General features: G+C 35.2%; 2 protein-coding genes across 4 annotated transcripts; both read left to right on the forward strand.

Moving 5' to 3' along the window:
- Positions 1-345: 345 nt before the first annotated feature.
- LOC104899894 (hypothetical protein) lies at positions 346-1684 on the forward strand. The gene is made up of 2 exons (XM_010687185.4): positions 346-811; positions 1475-1684. The coding sequence occupies exons 1-2, from the start codon at positions 501-503 to the stop codon at positions 1575-1577; spliced, it is 414 nt and encodes a 137-aa protein (XP_010685487.1). The 5' UTR covers positions 346-500; the 3' UTR covers positions 1578-1684.
- A 2569-nt stretch (positions 1685-4253) lies between these two features.
- On the forward strand, positions 4254-23476 carry LOC104899895 (structural maintenance of chromosomes protein 3). 3 transcript variants are annotated; one of them, XM_010687186.4, is made up of 30 exons: positions 4254-4448; positions 4662-4707; positions 4862-4937; positions 6666-6704; positions 6799-6866; positions 7439-7510; positions 7816-7895; positions 8019-8097; positions 8217-8334; positions 8441-8616; positions 9910-10155; positions 10256-10377; positions 10529-10673; positions 12545-12717; positions 12829-12928; positions 14434-14570; positions 14691-14892; positions 15743-15830; positions 15912-16061; positions 17381-17532; positions 17643-17834; positions 17912-18095; positions 18173-18243; positions 18322-18473; positions 19342-19510; positions 19651-19797; positions 20552-20647; positions 22453-22627; positions 22743-22937; positions 23047-23476. In XM_010687186.4, the coding sequence occupies exons 2-29, from the start codon at positions 4693-4695 to the stop codon at positions 22934-22936; spliced, it is 3618 nt and encodes a 1205-aa protein (XP_010685488.1). In that variant the 5' UTR covers positions 4254-4448; positions 4662-4692; the 3' UTR covers position 22937; positions 23047-23476. The 3 variants fall into 3 exon arrangements, with proteins under 3 accessions (XP_010685488.1, XP_048504676.1, XP_057252162.1); XM_048648719.2 differs by lacking the exon at positions 4254-4448 and adding an exon at positions 7295-7325 and having other exon boundaries at positions 4660-4707; XM_057396179.1 differs by lacking the exons at positions 4254-4448; positions 6799-6866 and having other exon boundaries at positions 4660-4707.
- Positions 23477-24207: the final 731 nt, after the last annotated feature.

A 24207-nucleotide genomic window follows, 5' to 3' on the forward strand; every position in this document is an offset into this window, starting at 1 on the left:
CTGTTTTTCTCTATAATTACTGTTTACAATTTATAGTTACACCAATTAACCATTATTTAATATAGTGATGGTTTTCTGTCATACAACCACCTTTCTTACATTAGTTTGTGTAGTCAAAGTTACACTTTATAACAAAATAATCTTTTCTTCTCACATAATCATCGATTATAATTTACAAACTATAGCAGCTCCTCTTGTATATCTACTGTTTTTTAATATAGTGATTTCATTTTTTATATATCATTAAGATTGTTGACAAAGTTCATATAAGTTTTTTTACCAGAAGTGTTTGCTAGTGGGTACCAAATCAAGTCATAACTCATAACTCATAACTCATAACTCGAAAGTAGAAGAATCCCACTCTTGAAGCTAATAACTCTTTAAGTCTTAAGTTCTAGTAAAGACAAACCTAACAATATCATCGAAGTACTACATACATAGCCACACAAAATTTTCTTCTTTCATTCCATCTCTTCTAACTATAGTACTGGTACTAATCAATGTCACTTTCTCTATCTTCTTCCATCATATGTAAACCATTTCTCAATTCTCAAACCTCTCTAACTTCCACGTCTTTGCAACCTAATATTGGATTTCAAACTCGAACTCGAACTCGAACCCGAGATTTTACTTCCAAGTGTGAGCTGAATGAACAAGATTTTTCTGCAGAAGTACCAAAGAGAGATGCATCTAAGTTAAGCATAGGTTCTCCAGTTATCATTACTGAAGCTCCACAAATGATTAAGACTGCTGCTTCTGTTCCTTGCCTTAGAGTTAATGATGGCTTGGTTAATCCTGGTGATGTTGGAAGGTAAACATCTTTCTACTTTATCCTTGTTATTTTGGGTTGTTTCAAAAATAGCCACGAACACACTACAAAATACAAAAAGAGAAGGAAAAATGAGAAGCTATACGACTTAATTCCAACATAATTACTCGGATATAGCTAACTTTTTTAGGTATTTGAATATTTCCCAACTATTTCAGTCCGTTTACAGTGATTGCTTCTGTGAATATAGTAGCTAAATAATCCTAACGTGTCACGGTTCAGAGTACCTCAATTTTAATCACTAGGCTAAAATATTCTTTGATTAAACCGTTTACATAACATTTTATCTGTATTTAGTGACTAAGCTCACTCTTTACTATTTGTGCTACACCTAATTGAAAACGGAGTGAGTGAAAGATTGTAAAACATGTACTTAACCGAGCATAGAATGACCTTAAGGTTACAAGATTAATCCCCAATCAATTACACCAGATAATTTTATTTGTAAAATAGTAATATTGAGTAATCTTTTTTTAGTCCCTAAAAGATGGTAGACATAATAAGGCTGTTTTATTATCATAAAAAATAAGTACCGATAAGGTCTAATAATCAATATTGTACATGTTATGGAAAAAAATATTGCAAATGGTGGATGCATTGTATTTTCATGATAATTTATTCATGAACTTTTGTGTGTTTTGGCAGGATTGTTTCTAGAAAACCTATGGACGTATGGGCGGTTCGTCTCAGTATTGGAACATATCTTGTAGATAGGAAATATTTTAAACCTCTCGAGTTGGATGAATGATGTTTTCTTTTCCTTTGTTTTGTCATATGTTTATATCTATGTGACTATGTTATGTTAAGATTGAGATACTTAAGGTCTGAGATACAGAACCTCTTTCCTATTGCAAACATTGTATCGGTCTTAGCGTCTCTCTTGCAACAAAAAAAAATACATATGTATAAGAACTTGTTGTAGTTAGGTTGATGCCGTTGATCAATGTCCATCGGTATAGTACTTCAAGTCGGTGACAACATTGCTCGTATTCACGGTCTTGATGAAGTAATGGCAGGTGAATTAGTCGAATTTGAAGAGGGGACAATAGGTATTGCTCTGAATTTGGAATCAAATAATGTTGGTGTTGTATTAATGGGTGACGGTTTAATGATACAAGAGGAAAGTTATGTAAAAGCAACAGGAAAAATTGCTCAGATACTCGTGAGTGAGGCTACATGTGAGTGAGGCTACACAAGACTATTTTAATTCGTTTGTTCAGCGATTTAAGACAATTTTTCTTATAACATACAAAATAAAAATTTGTAAGGCATATTATAATTAATTTGACTTGTAGAATCTTGCATGTCATAATAATGAACTTCTTAATGTTGCTATATTAATATATCTTAAATAATTTACTCGAAAAAGTATACAAGGTTCAAATAATGATATGACAAATTGACAATTACTAGCTATTACAAGTAGGGGTGAAAGTTATTCGGATAAAATCCAAAATCCAATCCAATCCAATCCGATTTAGTAATTCGGATCGGATTCGAACTATGTTTGGATTGGATTCGGATTGAGATTTTTTGAAAAATTGGCTTTCCGGATCGGATTGGATTGAGGGTAATTGGATCCAAAAATCCAATATAACCGAATAGTAATATGTCTTGTATTATGTATCTGGATTGGCTTAAGTGCTTAACTGATTTTTCATTATAAAAAAAAACTATTCCAAAGGGCCAATACACATAGCACTTCAATCTTTCCCCTAAAACACTAACTGCACTTAATTCCTCATTTCCTAGATCTACTAGGCTGCTGCTGTTCTTAATTTATTTCATCGAAAAACTAGAGTTTTCAAAAAATCGGATTTTCGGATCGGATCCAATCTAGAGTATGAAATTTCGGATTGGATTGGATCAGATTCAAACCCTAATTGGTTTGGATTCGGATTGAAGAATTGAAATCCAAATCTTATTCGGATCGGATTGGATTAGGCCCTAATCCAAACCGCACACCGAACTTTCACCCCTAATTACAAGGAATCCAAATTCTACCAAGGATGTCTTGGCCTAGTGGTTAAGATTGAGGTGTTGTGAACGATAGGTCACAGGTTCGAATCCCCCCTCCCCTTCTTTGTACTTTTGTACCGCCTTCGTGGCTCATATGGATCAAAAAACAAGGAATCCAAATTCTAAATATGTGGCACCGATGCATAATTGTACTACAAATTTTAATTCATGACAATTCAAGTAATTTATAGTATGGTTTACGGTGGTGGCATGTGATTTGCAAAATGCACCACTTGATTAATAATCTCAATAGTAGATTCACCCAACTTTCCCCCCTATTAGCAGGGATGGGGATGATATTATAAATTACAAAAAGATTTATTATTTTTTGGCTATCCTCAAACTTGTTTTTTTTTTTTAAAAAAAGAAAAGATACAACTTTATCTTATTTTCAAGCACTGATCCACTTATTTCCGTCATTGACCCATCGATTTCCTAGTTTTTATACTCTTCTTTTATGTTGATCCCGCATGTGCATTGGAGGGTTACTCCTTTCCCATCCTTTCCCTTCATTCCTCCTAAAAAAGAGTGTGAAAATCGGACGCACGTGTGGAGCACATGAGATAAATTGGTCAACACCGAAAACCAGTAAGTCACTATCAAAAAATAGAGTAAGGTTGTTTGTCAGGAGAAATTTATTTTAGGTGTTAAGTAGCCTAAAACATTATAAAGTTTGTTTCTTGTAAAAAGTGGTACATAAAAGGTCTTTTCTAGAAAAAATTTCATAAATATATATATGTAATTCATAAACATAATTATTATATATTAGATAAACAAAATCAAAAGAGGAAATTATTTCAAAAAGGGTCAACACAATGTCACAAAGTTCAAAATAGACTATACACTCATTTGTGGTACTCATTTAAAAATGTTATTTATAGTCTTATTAGAGCATTTTCAATGGTTCAAAAATGAGACTTGCTTGTAATTTATAAAAGTTCCTAGCTAGTAGCTCAACCATTGGAGTAAAATAAACAATATAGATTGGGTGAACAATGTTGCTCAAACAAGCTATATAACTTGCTACTTGCTATAAAAGTGGTGGGACCCATTTTGTAGAATTACCAATGATAGTCAAAAATAGGAGGTTAGTTGACAAGTAGGGCGTAATTCAAACTATAACTAGTTGTTGGTTACGGTTGGAGACGGAGTAGTATATAGCTCGAAATTTATTGGAACTTGAGAAGCTGATGTGGCATGACAAACAACATAAAATTGTTGCTCGCCACTGAAGATGCTCTTATATGCTAAAGTAAATAAATAGCAAAATTGTCTTATTACATCTAACATCCTATTTATGGCTAAAAAATGTTTGCTTCAAAATTATAATTAAAATTTAAATTATTACATGAGGATATTTTAGTCTTTCTAATACCCATCAGTTTGCTCGTATAACACAGATAAAAACAGAACAAAGTTCACGAGCCCGGGAAAATTTTGAGATGCACAGATTTTGGTGAGACTTTGAGAGCCAAAAAATTTCTCCAAACTACCATTTTCACAACTCATTTTCAGTTTTCACGCAATTTCGCTGCTTCTCTCTTTCTCTCTCCTACTCTCAAGTTTTCGCGAAACTCTTCTGCATTAACTGCTGCAATTGGTAAGCATATCTTAAACCCTAGAACTAAAATTCACACTTATACTGATGATTTCAGTTGATTTTTTCTTCAATTTGAGGTTTAATTTCCTGCTTATTAATCTTTTGGTTCTTTTATAAGTTATTTAAGTTTCTCATATTTGAGTTATGCTGCTAAATCATTGGTTCGAGAAATTGATGATTATGATTTATGATTGGAGTTGATTTCATTTGCAGAGGTTTGCGGCATAGTTTTGCTGTTGTAATTATGCATATTAAGCAGGTAATTTCCCCATTTTTTGGTGATATTTTGTCTAATTTAAACCCTAAATTAAGACATTTGGTTTTGAACAGTGGATGAATGGAGTGTGTTTTTGGGTGATTTTATTATTATTGTTTTGCGGATCTGATTACTGAATCATTGAGTTTGTATATAGGTTATTATCGAAGGGTTTAAGAGTTACAAGGAGCAAGTAGCCACTGAAGCATTTAGTTCTAAGGTCAATTGTGTAGGTATGGTTTTCTTTAGTATCATTTTTATTGTTGTTTGATTCCGTTAGTGATTCTCCTGCTGTAGATGTACTTACATTGCGTTGTCCATGACATTCTCTGTCGCCCAAAAAAAAAAAAGAACGAACGAAGTACAAGGAAAGTTTCTATATAATTTTGTCAAAATCTAGATATCAGAAAATGTTGTTTCAGGATATGTCATATTGATGATCATGGAGTAATAATGGCCCTCCAACATTAGAGGTTACCATGAGATGGGGATTGTGAGTTAGGGGAATAACAATTTTACAACTGATAGGGATTCTTTCAAAATACTACTACTATATACTTCCTCCCGTTTCAAAAATAGTTGCACCATTTGGCATTTGGTCACTATTCAACAACCAACTTTGATAAGTTTTTTCTCACCATTATATAAGAAAAAACATAGTCAAGTGGGGTCTTGTTAAATTCGTGTTGAGGATTTGAAATATGAACTTTTTATAATTTTTACTTATACACAATTAGAGATATTAACGGCCAAAAAAGCGTTTCGGCACACGTGTAAAAGCAAATGGTGCAACTATTTTGAAACGGAGGGAGTATATCTTATTAAGGATGGTTTTTTCATGATCTCTCTAGTATCCACTTATACGGTTGCAAAATTCATATTTAACTTTGATAATAAAAGACACATTGAGATTTGGTTGACCAAATTCCATGTATTATAATGTGAATAGCAAAAGTTTATATTACTCCCGCAATTTGTAGCAATAAGCTATGTTTATATGTTGGATTGTTCCAAAATATAAACTATTGTCTAAATATAGCAAGTTTGAGATTTCAATTTTTTCTATATCATCCTTAATCCTTATCTAAGGATTGCAAGGAAAGACTATCTTATGGCATGATGGAGACTTAAAGGCTCTTACAGTGAAGGATAGCTATGACATTTTATTTGAATTTTTTAAATTGGCTTGATTCAACTGTAGCTTACTCCATAGTCCCCCCTTCCCATAAGGGGGCATTTGGCTCACAATTAGTATGAGTTTGGAATAGGGAATGAAACCAAGATGGTATTACTTTGGAACTTGATTGATGATATCATGTGTTTGGTTCAATTTACTTTTGAACCGAATCCACATGCCTACTGTCTGGTTAAACTTTTTGGAATGAATTGAATCCACTCCCTTTGCAGCTTGTCCCACATACATATCTTCCCACTTTTCTTTCTAAGGCAAAGAAAGTTATGTCCATTTAAAGTTAATTTGGCCACAAGTCTCAACATAAATCTTAAAATATCAAATTTTATTATATTTACTTATTGATAACTAAAGATATTAATGGTCCAAGTTATGTGTTGCGAAGTATGAAAGTCAAACTACAATATCTAAACGAAGCACATGTATTATTAGTTTATAAATTTCATATTCTAGAACACACTTATTTGAGTGGACTAGCATATTAATGTATTATGGTTTTATGAATTATTCCTTGTAACCTTTTATAGTGAAAGTTACAGTAGTGGATGACTGATTGAACTACTGGTTAAGGTTGCTTGGCAGCATGTTGTATTTGTTGAATGTGGGACACAGTACGCTGTAATTATGTTTGATTTAGTGCTTACAAGCGATATAATCTTCTTGTTGGTGTCTTGTCATGTACATTCTTGCATGTAAATTCTCGTCTTTGTATCTGCTGTTGTGTGTGTGTCTTTTGTTTCTAATTTTGAGTTATTGTTGGTGCTTGCAGTTGGTGCTAATGGTTCTGGCAAGTCAAATTTCTTTCATGGTAAGTTACATGTGCATCTCTGTTTTTCCTATCTACACTATTTTGATACGTCAAAGCATAAACTTCTCCATCTAATGAACACTTTTCCACATAGCAATTCGTTTTGTCCTCAGTGATCTATTCCAAAATCTTCGCAGTGAGGATAGGCATGCATTACTTCATGTAAGTTCTTTCGTTATAAGTTTTATGTTCTGAGAATATTATGATCTGTTAACCTGTGATTCTAGTGTAATTGCATATAATGCCCTTGGGTTTGATTTATGTTTGATGTGCTCCTTATGTTGGTCGTTGTTGCAGACTACTCAGTTCTGCCAGCAACAACTACAGACCTGATGCCCATGTTTTTGGATTAATAACCCTTCTAATAATTTATTTGCCTTATTATCACCATTTACCTAGGATTCAATTTCTCTATCTCTTTCTCTCTCTCTCTCTCTCTCGCTCTCTGTCTGTCTCTTGTAGATATCTTGCAGGACATGCAAACCTTTTTTTTGTTTCTTTAGAATTTTAAGGAATAAATTTTGCTTTCTGTTTACCTATGCATGTCGGAATATTGGTCAATTCTTTGGCACTGCCTTATTGACATGAAGACCATCTGGTTGGAGAAGTGCCAAATTGAGGGTATTTATGTGGATACATGCTAAACCTTCTGATGTCAAAAAATCCCCCATTTTTTTTAATTGGTTGATATACTTGAGTACTTGACTCTTATTTTTTCTATCAAACACTAATAGGAAGGAGCAGGAAATCAAGTTCTGTCTGCATTTGTGGAGATCGTGTTTGATAATTCAGACAATCGAATTCCGGTAATAAATTTTTCTGACTTGCATCTGCGCTGTTTTTCATGTTTTTTTTTTTTTTTTTGGCACTTCCCCAATCATTCAAAAGTTATATTTTCCTGCTCATTAATTCTGCTATTGATTTTCTATATTCAAATATTACGCATCTCTCAACTCTCCCACACTTGACTCCTGCATCTTCTTTGGTTAGGGGTGGGTGGGTTGGAATCCAAAATCCATAAATAGACTTGTTGAGGCATTACACTTTAGTACTTTACTAATGCTATCTTTTGTGTTGGTTCATATTTTGGTATTGTTATGCCCTCCATCAGGTTGATAAAGAGGAAGTTCGCTTACGGCGCACAATTGGGCTAAAAAAGGATGAATACTTTCTGGATGGAAAGCACATCACGTGAGAACATTCCCTATCTACACCTCCTGAGTTCCTGTCTTTATCTGTTTCATTGTGTAAATCATTTTCCTTGTCTTGCTCCAGTAACTTCTCGTTGATTTAAAGTTGTACTTCTGTGTGCAGGAAAACTGAGGTCATGAACCTTTTAGAAAGTGCTGGCTTTTCGCGCTCGAATCCTTATTATGTTGTACAGCAAGGAAAGGTGACTATTGTCTTGTTTATATCACATGTGTTATCATCTGTACGTAATGCTTCAACCATGCCATAGTTTTAGTACTTATCTGTAGCTTGATATTGCTTTCTGCATTGGCTGCTCTGCAGATTGCTTCATTGACACTTATGAAGGATGCAGAACGACTTGATCTGCTCAAAGAAATTGGAGGCACTCGGGTTTATGAGGAGAGGCGGCGTGAAAGTTTGAAAATTATGTATGAAACAGGTAAGTCACAGTTAAGTGAACCATCATTAGCATACTGTCCATATTGTAAGAAAAGGATGTGTCTGAGGTTCTTTTGACCGTATGATATTTTCTCTCTCGTTACCAGGTAATAAACGGAAACAGATCATTGAAGTTGTCAAGTACTTGGATGAGCGATTAAAGGAGCTGGATGAGGAGAAAGAAGATCTAAGGAAATATCAGCAGCTTGACAGGCAGAGAAAATCCTTGGAGTATACTATCTATGATAAGGAACTCCAGGATGCTCGACAGAAGTTAGCAAAGGTCAGTATTGTGCTGGGACTTTAATTGCCATTCTTTTGTCCGATGTGTTATCTATCACTGCCTACTAAATGATATTGGTATAAATCTTGATGAATTACTTTCATATAGTGAGTGGACAAGGCTTAAAACTATTGGAGTTACTGCATCTACAGTTATGAGAAGCTATTTTAAGCTATAAATTTTGACGTTTACATCATATTCCTTGTGTTCCTCATTTCTTTTTTTCCTTGACGGTAACCATTCTGGTACTCTCCCTTCTTCTGTGAGGGGGATTGGGGTTCTAGTAATACATAGGAGATGAGAAAGAGGACAAGCTTTTCAAAATGTATGTTAATTTGACTTTCATCTACTCAAAAATTGTGGAAACACCTTTTTTTTTTTTTTTTGAAGTTAGTTACCCAATGTTTGCTTATATACATCATAAGAAAAAGTAGATATGGCGTTGGCACTCGTAAAGTGTTTTATTCTTATATCAAAATTAATATTGTAGTTTTAAGTTTGACATTTAGGGCCTCAAGAATCGTGATTCAAGTAACTGTTTCTTTTTCATGAATTTAATTATTTTTTTGCGTAACACTGTTGGATTTTTTATATGTTCCATTTTTTTTTATTGGTTATGACTATGAGGAATGGTATCTAATTGCTATATATACCTGATATTTCCAGTGGTAATGCCTATATGCTCTGCATCTTCATCAGTGCGAATTCCTATATGCTCTGAATCTTCATCAGTGGTATAGTAATAGCTCTATAATCTGAGTCATGATTGATATGGAATTTCACACTAATTTTAATCAAGAAAAAGTACTCTTATAAGTGGTTGAAACTCTACTAGTAATGACCTTTAGCTGTATCTGATATTAGGCGATTCCCTCAATTGGATATGAAAAGACTCATGTATTTATGACCAGAGTAGTCATATACTCATATGACAAGAAGAATATTATCCCAAAAAAAACAAGAAAAATAATTATACATTTATATGATGAACATCTCAAACATATGTACTGTGGATGCATTCACAAAGTGAGAAAATCTTTGTTCTTGTGTGAGTATTAGTAGTTTCTAATTTTTCCGGGAATCTTATTATAGTTGACGCAATTTAGCTTTTGGATGGTGTGTGGTGCATCTGTATATGATAATGAACTCTTGCTGTCAGATTGTTTTGTGAATTTTTTATTGGAATAGTCATCTTAAGAATCTTGCTTTGCTTATATTTCTGATAATGTTTGGTTGTTTCTCATTTCAAATTTAATTTATTGTTTGGTCTAATAAACATATAACTTTTTACAGGTTGAAGAAGAGCGGGACAAGGTTTCTGAGAAGTCGACTAAAATGTACAATGCTGTTCTTGAGTCTGAAGAGAAAGGGAAGGACTTGGATAAGGATTTCAAAAGGCTTACCAAAGAGCATCAAGTATTAAGTAAAGAGAAAGTGGCAGTTGAGAAACGTCGTACAGAAGCGATAGAGAGGAAGACAAAGCTTGAGCTTGACTACAGAGATATGAAAGAGAGGATTTCCAGAAGTTCACGTGCCAAGGTTATATTGTATTAGGTGTTGAATAACTGAGATTTTAAATTTATTGTCTATGGAGCTGGTATTTATATAGAATCTTTCCTTTCTTTATTGGGTGTTGTAGAATAGTGCTGCCAAACAGCTTGAGGCTATGAAGCAAGAAATCTTGGAATCAAGAACTGAGCTTGACAGTATTAAGCCTTCTTATGATGCTTTAAAGATGCAGGAGGATGAGATGACGAAAGGGTATGACTTATAATATCCATGGATACATAGATCACTGGCAAATTTTTAATGCTTTCTCAACCTTTTTCTTATGTTGTAGATATACTTTTTTCTGTTCTCATACTATAAAGTAATAGACATGATTACTTCCTCGCCCTCTTATATAATGCAGAATAATGGAGCGTGAAAAAAAGCTCAGTATTCTTTATCAGAAGCAAGGTCGTGCCACTCAGTTTTCTAGTAAAGCTGCCCGTGATCAATGGCTTCAAAAGGAAATTGATGAACTTGAGCGGGTTCTTTCTTCAAACTTATCACAGGTAAAAATTTCTTTTTTAAGATTTTATGATTACTGAAAATGAAAATCAATTAAGATCCAAAAACGATCTCAGCCACCAATTGTTTTATGCACTGCTCAGATTTATTGCAAGAGTGTTAATGCTGGGAATATGTTTGCTACTTACAATTGATATGAGTAAATATTTTTCATTTATAGGGCTCTTATCTATAGTAATAAAACGAAAAGAAAAAACTTCCCTACAAGGACTCCGCACTACAGCTATGGTAGCATACTAGCGATTGCTTGGATAGTGCCACTGCCGACGAAATCATTTAAGAATGTAGTCACCTTCGCTTTGGCAATTTCTCCATATTTTCTTCAGTTTCTTATAGTTTGGAATGCTCTGCAGTGGTGCTTGTCCTTTCTGCATATTTTTCTCTTCAGTATCCCTTTTGAGATCTCTGCAGTCTGCACCCACATTCACCCTTATTTTATTGTGTTTAGCATATATTCTTCAGCAGAGTGAGCATAATCTTTAGGTGCAAATAATGCAACTGGTGTGCATATTGATGCCGTCTTACATCACTAAAATATCAAGCATGCTTTCTTGGCTTCTCTGATTTGACGAGCATGAGGTATGGAGCAAAATGGGAAGGGGGGTTATTTTGGGGTCAGCAGCACTGGCCAGCTGGTGGAGAGGAAAAAGTGAAGGTTGAAAAGGATGATGTGCGGTTTTGCACCTGTAAATGTTGTACTAGGAACTTCTTTTGCTTTTGGTGCGCTTCCATGTAGCAGCAAACAGTGGCAATTATTAGGAAGTGGTGGATTTATCAGCAGTTGGATTTTTCTGGAAGAGAGGGTTGGGGGTGGGCGATGGTGATAGATCTGAATTATCTTTTGTTTTGCGACAGCTTATATTGATTCTTCAATTGTGATTAAGCTGGGTGCATGTTTGTTCTAATTCCTCATATATTGGTAGACATTTCACAGGTATGTCATCTGAATCTGTTACTGTTTTAATGTTACAGCAAGAAGATGGAGTAAAATGAGGATTCTCAGCTGTTCTGTCAAAGCAAAAGGCAGAGAATACCTTATGCTATACACTGACAAATCTAATGATGTCATCGAAAGATAGATGATATGGTGTTATGCAGAGAATACCTTATGCTATACACTGACAAATCTAATGATGTCATCGAAAGATAGATGATATGGTGTTATGGACTTACAGCAAAACTTGATGTAATGTCGCTAACTTAAAATAAACAGGATACTGAAACACCTAAAGTATTAAAAGTTTCCACCATCAGATGGAGTGTCTGATGTCACTGTCTAAGGTGGAAATTGCTTCTGACAATACTAGCTTTGGCCCTTTTCCCTACTTTTTACCTAATGCAGTGCAAGTCTGAATAAAAAAAGGGGTTGTCTTCACTATCAATAATCAATCTACCCCTATAGAATAGAGGAAAATGATGGTTATCATTGACTAATAGTCAGACAGTCTGGTGGAAGGCACTGGAATAATGAACTGGGGAAGCGAGGAATCATTGAAGAGGGGAAGGATCTGGTTATGGATGGTGGAAAGGTTTTATTGGCAAGGGGAGCATGCTATTGGTTTTTATGGGAGCGCTAAAATATACTACGGAGAATCTGCGACTTTTACTTGCCTGCTCCACTGTGATGTTAGGGCTTATTGTTTCTATATTTTGGGTTCATGAAATTAAATATTTCATTTTTAGTAAAAGAGGACATCTTTATGGAAGTTATAGAATCATTGTTTTTTAAGGGATTTATGGCATGCTCTATTATATCATGCCACAGTCAAATCTGTTTTGCTTTAGCATCCATGTACCATGTAAGGTTTGTTTTGACATATTCTTCCTGCTGTCTTTGGCTTTTGTGTATTTACAGGAACAGAAACTCCAGAGTGAAATCGATAACCTTAATACTCAGCTCAGGGATAGAGATGATTTTATTAAATCCCGAAAATCTAGTTTGGCAGCGATTGAAAACAACATTAACCAGTCAAATGAGGGGTTTATCACATCCAAGGGACAACGAGACAAGCTACAAGATGAACGGAAGTGAGTTCTATGTTGCCCCAATATCTCCTCATGTGCTCTAACCTCACCTTTTTCTGTCTACAAGCATTGGTGAATCGGTTTCTAATCTGAATAGCTTCTCTTACATGCTAGGTCCTTATGGGAGCGAGAAAATGAACTATTGTCCGAGATTGAAAAATTAAAGTCAGAAGTGATGAAGGCAGAAAAGAATCTTGACCATGCCACTCCTGGTGTGAGTACTGCTTCCTTGTTAGTCTATAGCTTTTTAGTAGGAAAACATTTGTGTATATGTGCATTATGTGGTGTTTGTGAAGGTTTGTATTGAACCGTGAATAGTGGGTTGCCTTTCTGGCACACAGTATTTTTGTGTAACTTATGTTGTATGTCACATTTGTCACCTAACTTTGGACTTTGGAGTACGATGTCTTCACCTTATTCCTTTTTATAATGAAATTGGTCGAGGCTAAATCATTCCTTGAAATAGTTGATTGTGCAACTAGCCTGTGCTGATGAAATAGTAGAGCAAGACATGAAGGGGATTATGCGAGTGGAGTTAGTTTGTTGCTCACTGTGAAGGTGTTTTCTATGATTTAGCTACCTGCTTGGTCAGTTAGCTCAACATTGTAGTAATAGTAACAGAGGATACTTATTTAACATGCTTTGCCTTTATAGACCAGTCATGACTTGAAATTAGGGGCTGGAACATTTATATCCTTTACTTAAAACAATATTTGTTCACAATTTCTTGTAATCTAGAATATTCTAATTACCTCATGAACTCCCATTTGTGGATGAAATCATGAAAAACTCTATTAACATTCAACTACAGTACCATTTTTCCTTATTATGGTACCATCATCAATGACATTCACCTATATTTCCGAATTTATTTGTCAAGGAACTTCATTATTGAAATTTTAAAGAGATCATGTGCATAGATCTGATTACTCCGGTTTACACATGGAAGTGGTTTGACCTTTAGAAAAAGAAGACGACTCATGGATGGCTCTCTCGAGGGAGCTAAAATCATCTTATTTTCATCTGATTTTGGACAAATCAAATCTTTGCTTTTGGAAGTTCGACATTGTAGGACTTCTAGGAATGATCATAGTATCGAAAATTCCTGCTAAAAACATCATATTTCAGTTTTTAGGTTTAGACTTTGAATTTGAATCTCACTAACATATCTTTTTACTACGACTTGCAAAGGGTTGTATATGATGAAATATTATATTCAGATATGAACTGGTTGTTGAGGTTGCTTCATGTTTCTCAAAATAATTTATACAGTGCTTTGAATAGACATGGAATGAACCAAAATATTGATAATATGAGAACCACAATTTAGTGCTTCATATAATCTGGTTATACAATGCTGACTGTTCTTGATATTCAAGTTTCTTATACTGGTTGGAGCAGGTACGCGACCACTGTTTAATTTTGGGCAAGTGCTACTTCGTTGGCTAGTTGATATATGGATTAGCTGATGTTTTAACTTGTGAGCTACTGAAGTCATGTTGTTTTAGGCTGCTAGGTCATAGCCGTCATTGATAGAGAATCAAGTTGTCTCAGACCACCTTCACTGAATGGCTATCAATCTTTATTTTTTCATGAGGGAGAAGTAGCTAACTTTCTTATTGTCTGTTCTCTCTTTAACCATGTGTATCAGCTGTCAGGAATCCTATATGGTATCAGCTTATCTATCTTTTCCTAAGACTCTCATCTTAAAATTCACAGGATATTAGGAGAGGACTGAACACTGTTAAGAGTATATGTAAGCAGTACGGAATAGTGGGTGTTTGTGGGCCAGTTATTGAGCTGTTGGAATGTGATGAGAGATTTTTTACTGCAGTTGAAGTTACTGCTGGAAACAGGTATATATGTACTTTACCTTTTATGGAATTTGTTCTGCAAAAGCTCTGTTCAGTTTGCTTAAAGGCTAAATCTTTTACGTGTTATCAGTGCTATGAATTGACATCTTTCGTTATGAACAGCTTATTCCATGTGGTGGTTGATTCGGATGAAACGGCTACAACAATTATTAGACATCTCACTGCATTGAAGGGTGGCCGAGTGACTTTCATACCTCTGAACAAGGTCAAGCCTCCATATGTCAACTGTCCACAAAGTGACGATGTAGTACCTTTGTTGAAGAAACTAAAGTTTCAAGAAATCTATACTAAAGCATTTGCCCAGGTCAGCGTTGCCTATTTTATTTATTTTTATATATTATTTTGGTATTTTAAGTTGATATGCCTATGCCTTTTACCATACAAGTAACCCATGGCCTCTAATGGGAGGAGGTTACATATATGCTGCCTTATTCACAATGTCACTATGCATTAACTTTCTTTTAGCTTTAATTTTTGCATTTTCTGGGTGGCTGTATCGGTATCTCCCTGGTGCTTGAGCTAGAAAGCATCAAAGCAACTTATCCAGCTAATACATACTCCCTCCGGTCTTTATTAGTTTACCCCTTTCTTTTGCACAGAGTTTTAGTTGAAATAATGTTGTGTGTCATAGAAAGAAAGAGAAACTATTATTTTATATTAAAGTTGAATGTATGTGTGATGAAAAGTTAGTGGTCCTATTCCAAAAATAGAAACAAAATAAAGGGGTAAACTAATAAGGGACATCCCAAAAAGGAATACGGGTAAACAATAAAGACCGGAGGGAGTAGAATATAACACGTAAAAATTTAATGAGATGTTTCATCTAGTCCATGCTGAAAAGGGAAGGAAGAAAGGAAAATGGTTATACTTATGCAATAATCTTTCTAGTGCCAATGATCTTGTGCTGTTTGAAGGATTGATGGTCTTCCTTTCCTGCTCTCATATTTGGCCCAAGCGCAGCGTATGAGCTTTGGAACTCAGATATATCATTTTTGAAGTTGTAAACTCTTTTTTGTGTGGCTATAATAGTTTATAGCAATATAGTGAGTCACTTACTATTGAATGAGCAATTAGTTTCTTCTTCGGTGGTTTAATGTTTCGTTTTTTCTTCTGAATTTGGTTTTGCTTATTACCAAGTCATTGACTTTTTTTAGGTATTTGGAAGAACTGTGGTCTGTCGGAATCTGGATGTAGCAGCAAGAGTTGCTCGTACAGATGGTTTAGATTGCATTACTCTGGAAGGTCACCTGGATCTCCTCTTCACTTGCTGATTGATAGTGTGATGTTGATTGCCTTTTTGACTTCATATTTATACTGGAACAGGTGACCAAGTAAGCAAGAAAGGTGGGATGACAGGAGGGTTTTATGACCATAGACGCTCTAAACTGAAGTTTATGATAATAATTAAGCAGAACACTAAGGTTGTTGGTTTGAAGCAGGAAGAACTAGAAGAAATTAGGCTCCAACTTCAAGATATCCTTCTGTTTAAGGCTTTACATTCAAATTGAAGTGCTTAATCCTTTTTGCGTGAACTGTATTTGTTTCTATTTGTAAGTATTAGGAGTGTGCATGGGCTAGAAGAATAACCTAGGTGTCTAAGTCCACAAAAGTTTTTTTTTTTGTTTATTAAGTATTGGGAGGATTTTAGTTTATAAAATTAGATTTCTGAGATTTCTTATTGCATCTGGGTCAATATTTAAGAAACCGACCTATTTGCCTAGCATAAGACCCCATCTTTATTTGTTTTCATAAATTTGATTTTATCAAGGAAAAATTGACGTTACGAATCCTACCTTTCGGGTGTCTTCCCATACTATTCCAGAGTTTGATTTTTTTATGAATAATCCCAAAATTTGAAATAGCCTTCCCATATTGGTTCCAAGTTAAAGTTGATCAATCCAGCACGTAAGAAAAAAGCCAATCATGCTTGAATCTTAGTGGGTGGAAAGGAATGATGAGATAGAAGAATGAGAGTTTGGTCATAATAATAAAAAAAACAATTATTTTGACTCTAGAAACCGGTAATATGTTACCTAGGACCAGTATGGAAAGGAGATCTACAAACTTGAATTATATAAGTTCATCAAACCTTCGGAAGGCACCCCAAACTTGGGATTTATGATGGCAAACCTTCCTTTATTGATAATATAGAGTTCACATCGACTAAAAAATATACATCAAATAATTCTGATTTATATATATCTTTTGTATTAATAGTGGTATATTTTCTATTATATTTACAGAATTCTAAATTAATATTCTTGATCTCTTGAAAAAGTTACCAAACCCGTCTATGTACATGACCTAGTGTTTGGCAATCTTATTTTATGGTTCTGGCCTTCTGGGTATTGACAATTTTTATAGAATCATAAATATCTTGGTAATTTCCATTTTTTTTAAAATATTCACTTTCCTACTGAATTTGCACTCTTGATGCATATAATGGAAATCTAATCTTTTGTACATGCGAAGTTGGTTTAGATGCTTGACAGGTTTGTTGGTCTGTAGTTCTGATATTTTATTCTGAGTGCAAGCAAGCCATAAGTTTTTTGTATGGTTTTTTGTGCTATTCTGTTCTGCCACTTTTACATATCTTTAATACTCTCGTGCTCTGCTGAGCTGTCTATGATAGAAATGCAAAGTCTATTTAAATAGTGTCCTAGATATTAATGGCGCAATCCCCTATATGGCTTGGGGTTCAGGGTTAGTATTAAGGTCTAAGGGAGAGGGACACATTGGTCCTGAGGACATTGAGAATTACTTACTGTTTGTTCTCCCTTGACGGTTCTCACATATCGATCAGAAAATTACAGAGAAAATCACAGAACAGCAGAAAGTAGATGCTGACCGTGCTCATCAACGATCAGAAGTGGAGCAGCTTCGTCAAGATATTGCAGATGCTAACAAGCAAAAGAGATCCATATCTACTGCCCTGGAAAAAAAAGTATGTGCCAGATGGTGCTCACATATCAAATTGTAATTCTTTCGTTGTTCTTTTACACCTAGCCTTTTGTTTACCCACCTTATCACATCTAGCTCGGTGCTTCTTTGTAGGAAAAATTGCTTTCTAATGTACGCACACAAATTGAGCAACTTAATGCCAATGTAGCCTTGAAACGGGCTGAGATGGGTACAGATCTTGTTGATCATTTGACTCCAGAGGAGAGGAATCTTCTGTCTCGATTGAACCCAGAGATCAAGGAAATGAAGGAGAATCTCATGGAATGCAGGACGAAGCTTGTAGAGGTTGGCATAAACCTCTATGTATTTGTGAAGGATGTGCTTTTCTTTTTGCTGATTATTTTGTGCCCTTCCGTTTACAGATTGAAACAAAAAAGTTAGAGCTTGAAACCAATCTTTCTACAAACCTGTTGCGTCGCCAACAGGAGTTAGAAGCCATTATATCATCTGCAGAAAATGATATGTTAGCAGCTGAAGCTGAGTCAAAGCAGAAGGATGTGGATGAGGCTAAATCTTTGGTGGAGGAGGCAACAGAGGAACTCAGAAGTGAGTCCCGGGTCATATTTTTTGTTTCTATCTTACTGGTTTGAATATCTTCTAACTCTCTAGGATCTGTTTTGCAGGAGTTTCCATGTCAATGGATAATATAACAAAGGAACTCAAGAAAATTAAAATTGAAAATGATAGATTGCAGGTGATGATGAAGCTCAAACTTTTGCGCAGCTGCTGTTGTGTTTTACGTTAATGTTGATGTAATAAATTGTCAATGCAGAAATTAAGAGAAGACTATGAGAAGCAGCTCCAGAAGGAAGCAGAAGAACTGGAGCAGTTAATAAGTAACAAGAATATGCTTCTTGCTAGGCAGGAAGAATACTCGAAGAGAATTAGAGAATTGGGTCCACTGTCATCAGATGCTTTTGACACGTAATATCGTCTCTGCACTGATATTTTACTCTTATTATATAGAATATAGTCAATATACTGCACATCTTTGCTTAGACAACAGCTTTATTGGTTTTGTTGTATCCGTATCATCATTCTGGCGGTTCTTTTCTTTTTCGTTTAGCATCAACTAAAGTCCTCCTTTGACCCAGATGAATGTCTTTCGTGTTATAATGTGGGCATTGAATACAGGGTAACTAAAATCTGTGTTCAGTTGAACAATTAGATGGATGATCCCCTTATTCCAATAGACTTTTTAGTGCTGTTGTGAGCTATATGTGCGGAAGTCTAGCTGAATGTTTCCTTTTATGGCTGGATTTTTAGGGATGACAGAATAACAAGTTTTAGATCTCTAATTCTTCTGTTGCGTTCTGAGCGTGCTCCATTACAGGTCACTTGGCAGCATTTGGTGACCTTCTGTTCTGGAGGTTTTTTCATTAGCGGAAGTTATAGATACAACACTTCTAGGAGATCGATATTTGCATGGAAATATAGGATTTTATTGAGATGGAAGGTTATGAATAGAGAGGACGTGGTGGTTAATATACTCACAAGTCACAGCAACAACAGTTTTGGGACCCACATTGGGGAGATTTTTTGGAATCCTAGATGTAAAATATCTTATATTGAGTAATCAAGAGGATCTTTCTGAAAGATACACTGAGAAGAGCATGAGTTGTGTCAATATTTTACTTATACCCATTATTGGTTGTGTTTCTTTACTATATATCCAGACGGGATGTTGAAAGCATTCAATAAACTATTTTTTTTCAAATCTGATAGCAAATTTATCCTATATTTTGCTTTACAAAAGATTTTTTTGACAGCATGATTGTTTTTATTTAAACAGGTATAGGAGGAAAGGTGCCAAAGAATTGCATAAGATGCTTCATAAGTGTAATGAACAACTTCAACAGTTTAGCCATGTGAACAAAAAAGCTTTGGATCAATATGTAAATTTTACTGAGCAACGAGAAGAGCTCCAGAATAGGCAAGCTGAACTAGATGCAGGTGATGAGGTATGAAGTTCTTGATGTTGCCTGAGCTGTATTTTCAGCCTGTCGACTAGTTAATATGATCTACCTGAACTACTGTATATCTGATTTATCACTCTTTTGGCCCGCTTTTTCCTGTTATGAGGTAATATTACTTGTTGCAGAAAATTAAAGAACTGATTGAAGTTCTGGACCAACGAAAAGATGAGTCAATAGAGCGTACTTTTAAGGGTGTTGCCAGGAACTTTCGAGAGGTATTCTCTGAACTTGTGCAAGGAGGTCACGGATTCTTGGTTATGATGAAGAAAAAGGTTAGTCAGCTCTTGATATATGTACCAGCTTCTTGTGGCTCAATGCTAGTCACTGCTAATTTAATTGATAGAATATCATGTCTATACAAATGTAACTCTGTAATGCTATCAATTTCCTCATTTTTTCGTTACTTGTATTCGCAAACTTCGTCACACAAATGCATTCATAGAGAGGTGGTTTTGGTTGACTCTGCTGGAAAAGCACCAACTATCTGTTAGTCCTTTGCACAAATTAGTAGAGAAATATGATGGGATTGATTGATTTAATTCATATGATCAGAAGCAGTCAGGTTTCCTGATGATGACTTCTAGATCTTTTAGACATGGATGCAATATAAAAGTTCTGAGGTATTTTGAAAAGTTGGCCACACTGCAAGTTGTGATGTGAGAGCTAAATCTGCTAGCAGGTATGAGACTCTTGTAGTGTTAGTGTTTGCTGGGAACCTATGTTATTTGGAACCAATCTGATTCAAGCTTCTTTAACTCAACCTAGAGAATTAAGATACATCTATGCAACAGGGCATTTAGCTATTCCAGTTTGCCCCAGAAAATGTGGAACAATCTTAGAAACAGCTGGATCTGACATTTTGATCTGCATCTATCTAATCCTAGTGCTTTCAGTCTGGTAACCTAGCCAGGAAGGAATTTTATTCTTCTTTGTTTATGCTGTGTGTTGTTTCCCTTGCTCTGCTTCTTTCTTGATCAATATATAGGTTCACCTGGCTTGTGTTTTTCTAATTTAATGATCTTACAGGATGGAGACAATGGTGATGATGATCAGGATGAAGATGGGCCTCGTGAAGCAGACACTGAGGGAAGGGTTGAGAAATATATTGGAGTGAAAGTGAAGGCAAGTATTCTGTAGTGGGTCAGTTAAGCTGATACAAATTAATTATATTATATCTACATACATGATTAGTTATCTTGTGCACTGTCTTTGAGATTCTAACTTGTAGTGAGGATTTATTAGTAGAGAGTAAATAGTTTATTGAAATGATTTTTTTTGACTGCTAGGTTTTGTGGTCTATCCTGATTGATGTCTGAAAGTTCTAAATTAACATATTATTATGATAGTCAAATGTGAATTTGGATATCATGTGAAAATCAAGACAGAAGTTTCAAGATTAATTTTAAAGTGGGGTGTGATTCTGGGGTTAGCTAAAGTAGAATAAGTGGAAGTGATTCATAATTTTAGGGCATCCTGAATGAAGTTTAGTTAGTAGAAGTGATGCATTATTATAGGGTATCCTGAAGTGGAATAAGCAGAAGTGATGTTGGCCAAGAAGTTTGTGGGTATGATATATTGGGGAATGGGGATAAGAATCATTCAATTTTCTGATTGTAAGGAGAATTATTAGGGTGTTTGGTACAGAACATTGTACACTTGGTAAAGGCATGCAAATAGTGTTCCCGTTCCTCTGTGATTGGTTGAATTATATTAGTTCCAATCATTGTATATTGGGGGTACATGGATGCCCTACTCCTTCCTGTAGTGGTTACAGATTCTGTTGGATAGGAAAAACAGAAAATTGGTGGCCACTTATTCACTTAATGACGCATTGATGCTACAGCCGCTGGCAGCACCTCTTTCACGCCTCTCGCCATCACCACCAACCCATCAGGCCATCATACATACCACCATCTCCAATCCCCATTACCGTTGCCATCACTGCACTCTTCACACTTAAACAATTTTCCTTTGCTTGGTTTATTGAGGGCGGAAAATAGTGCTTGTTAGGATGGATCTATTTTCTTTTTTGAAGTAAAAATTGCCACATGTTCCTCCCTTTACCTACATTCCTCTTTCTATTCTCCCATCCATCCTCTCTCCTGCATTCCATTTTTATATTCTCTCTTAACTTTTTGCGAAGGAACTTAACAAAGGAAAACTTATCTACAATTGTGTTTCCCTCTCAAAGCATTTTTCATTTTAGTTTTTTTAATCCAACCCAGCAAAGCCTAATGCAATTTCTGAAGCATTTTTCATTATAATGTTTATAATCTCTTAACTTTTTGGTAGTATTCTAGTTCTATGTCAAAAGTTCCAAATTGCTGATTAGTTGACCTAGATTTTAAATGAAAATTTTGAATGTTCTAGAGGAGAAATGGGAAGCAGGTCTCAGAAAATTTCCAATGCTCACGATTAGAACACATTCCAAAGAGCTCAAAAACACAAAACGAGCATTCTTTACTAGTTTTTACTTTTCACCTTTGGCTTTCTGGAAAAGGAAGATTACTTCATCCCCTTGTTAAACTCTGATCAAAAGGATATACCTTTTGGTTTTATGTCATCTATAGGAAGTTCAACAATGAGCTTAACAACATTGATCCGTTGAAGAGAAGAATCTGTGGTTTGTTGTTTGGGAAATTTCCAAATGAACATTTTCAGTGGTCACCATCTTGATATCTGGTTTGCTTGTATCTAGTTGTAAGTTTTACCGAGTATGCTTTATAAACCACTTTTGGGAAACCCTCTTGACAACCAAGGGATCCCTTGAGGAACATCGAGACTAGTCAAAGTACTTCGCTCACTTTTTAATAAAATTTTGCTAATAATGGGACCTACAGGCTACAGTGTCTAGTTCTATTCTAGTAGTGAATTGTTGGAATTTGCAATGGATTTAAATGTGTTCACTTGGTCATATTTCGTAACAGGTTTCATTCACCGGGCAAGGGGAGACACAGTCTATGAAGCAGTTATCTGGGGGTCAGAAAACTGTCGTAGCATTGGCATTGATCTTTGCCATACAGCGATGCGATCCAGCTCCGTTTTATCTTTTTGATGAAATAGATGCCGCACTTGATCCTCAGTACAGAACTGCTGTTGGAAGTATGCTAAATTTGTTTCTTTTTAGTCTTTATGCAAAAATATCTGGTTTATTACCTCTGCGTGGTTCTGGGATTAATCTTGATTTGCTGAGGAATCTTACCTTTTCTTTTGCTAGATATGATCCGTAGGTTAGCTGACCATGCAACTACACAATTCATTACCACAACATTCCGTCCAGAGCTTGTGAAAGTTGCCGACAAGATCTATGGAGTGACACACCATAAACGCGTGAGTCGAGTCAATGTTGTCTCCAAGGACGAGGCTTTACAGTTTATTGAGCGAGACCAGACTCACAATGCTGATCATTGAGGTCAGTTTATGATCTCCGGACTGCCCCTGTTTTATCTATTTCTGGTTCTTCAACTTTTTTTTTGCTTGATCAACTAATTGTTTGCTGAATTTACTTTCCATTTGTTTAGGGAAGAAGAGTCATGCTGTATATGCTTGCTTTAGATGACCCTATGGTGGTGGACACCTCGAACTGAACCTGTACATTGCTGGATAGTTTAGGTCAAATGTATGCGTTGTACATAGATTGGAGTAGGATATCTAACGTTCTTAATCTTGTTTGTACAATTTCGTATGATCAGGCGTATGCTTTTCTCTGTCAGCTGCTTATTTAGAAGCATCCTTTATTAGTGTATTAGTGTATATTTTGTTGATCATGGTCGTTAATTAGGGTTGATAACTGTGGAACAGAAATGTTTCGCAGTTAAGAGTTTGATTCTGGCATCATATTTGGTCCAAAATATTGAAAATTTGTAATAGAGATCTTGGCGGCTAAAACTAACCAGTTATTTATGGTAACTCTTATGACCAGAAATCAGAATGGACACGGCAATTTTACTAGATGCACACTAACTTAATTAGCTCGGTTGAAAGTTAAAACCTGTCCATATTTTACTTTGTCCGTTTTTTAATTTACTCACTTTACTTTGGGAAGAACCAAGGAGGAAGTACAAAAGTATGAGAGAAAAATTGAAAGATGGAGAGAGAAACAAAAAAGTGGGTTAAAATATTAAAAAAATGAATGACATGGGTGGAAAAGGAGGAGAAAGTAGATGTGATGCTACCCAAAATAGAAAAAGTATCAGTGTGTGGATAAAAAAAAGAAAGTGTGTAGATTAAAAAAGAAGTGGAGGGAGTGAAATTTAAATAGCTTTTTTAACTTAAAAATTTCGAATATTTGACTAGAATTTTAGATTGCTCAATTTGAAATGGACTTCTCAGTCTACTTTCTTTATTCATTTATTAAGACCCATTATTGATTTCTTTATTTGCATTTTCTTGCCCATGTATGCATTGTGCTCCCGCCTCCTGGGAGCACAATGAGAATTGTGCTCCCGCCTCCTGGGAGCACAATGAGAATTGTGCTCCCACAATACAAAATTTAACATTTACGAATACGAAAACGAATATTTACGAATACGAAAACGAACATTTTACTGTTGAAGTGAAACATTACAAAATTCATTTACGAAAACGTACATTTTATTATTGAAATAGAACATTACAAGAATTCATTTATGAAAAAGAACATTTTACTGTTGAAGTGGAACATTACCATAATCCAAATACGA

This window comes from Beta vulgaris, chromosome 7 (genome assembly GCF_026745355.1).
Source record: "Beta vulgaris subsp. vulgaris cultivar EL10 chromosome 7, EL10.2, whole genome shotgun sequence".
Lineage (NCBI taxonomy): Eukaryota > Viridiplantae > Streptophyta > Magnoliopsida > Caryophyllales > Amaranthaceae > Beta > Beta vulgaris.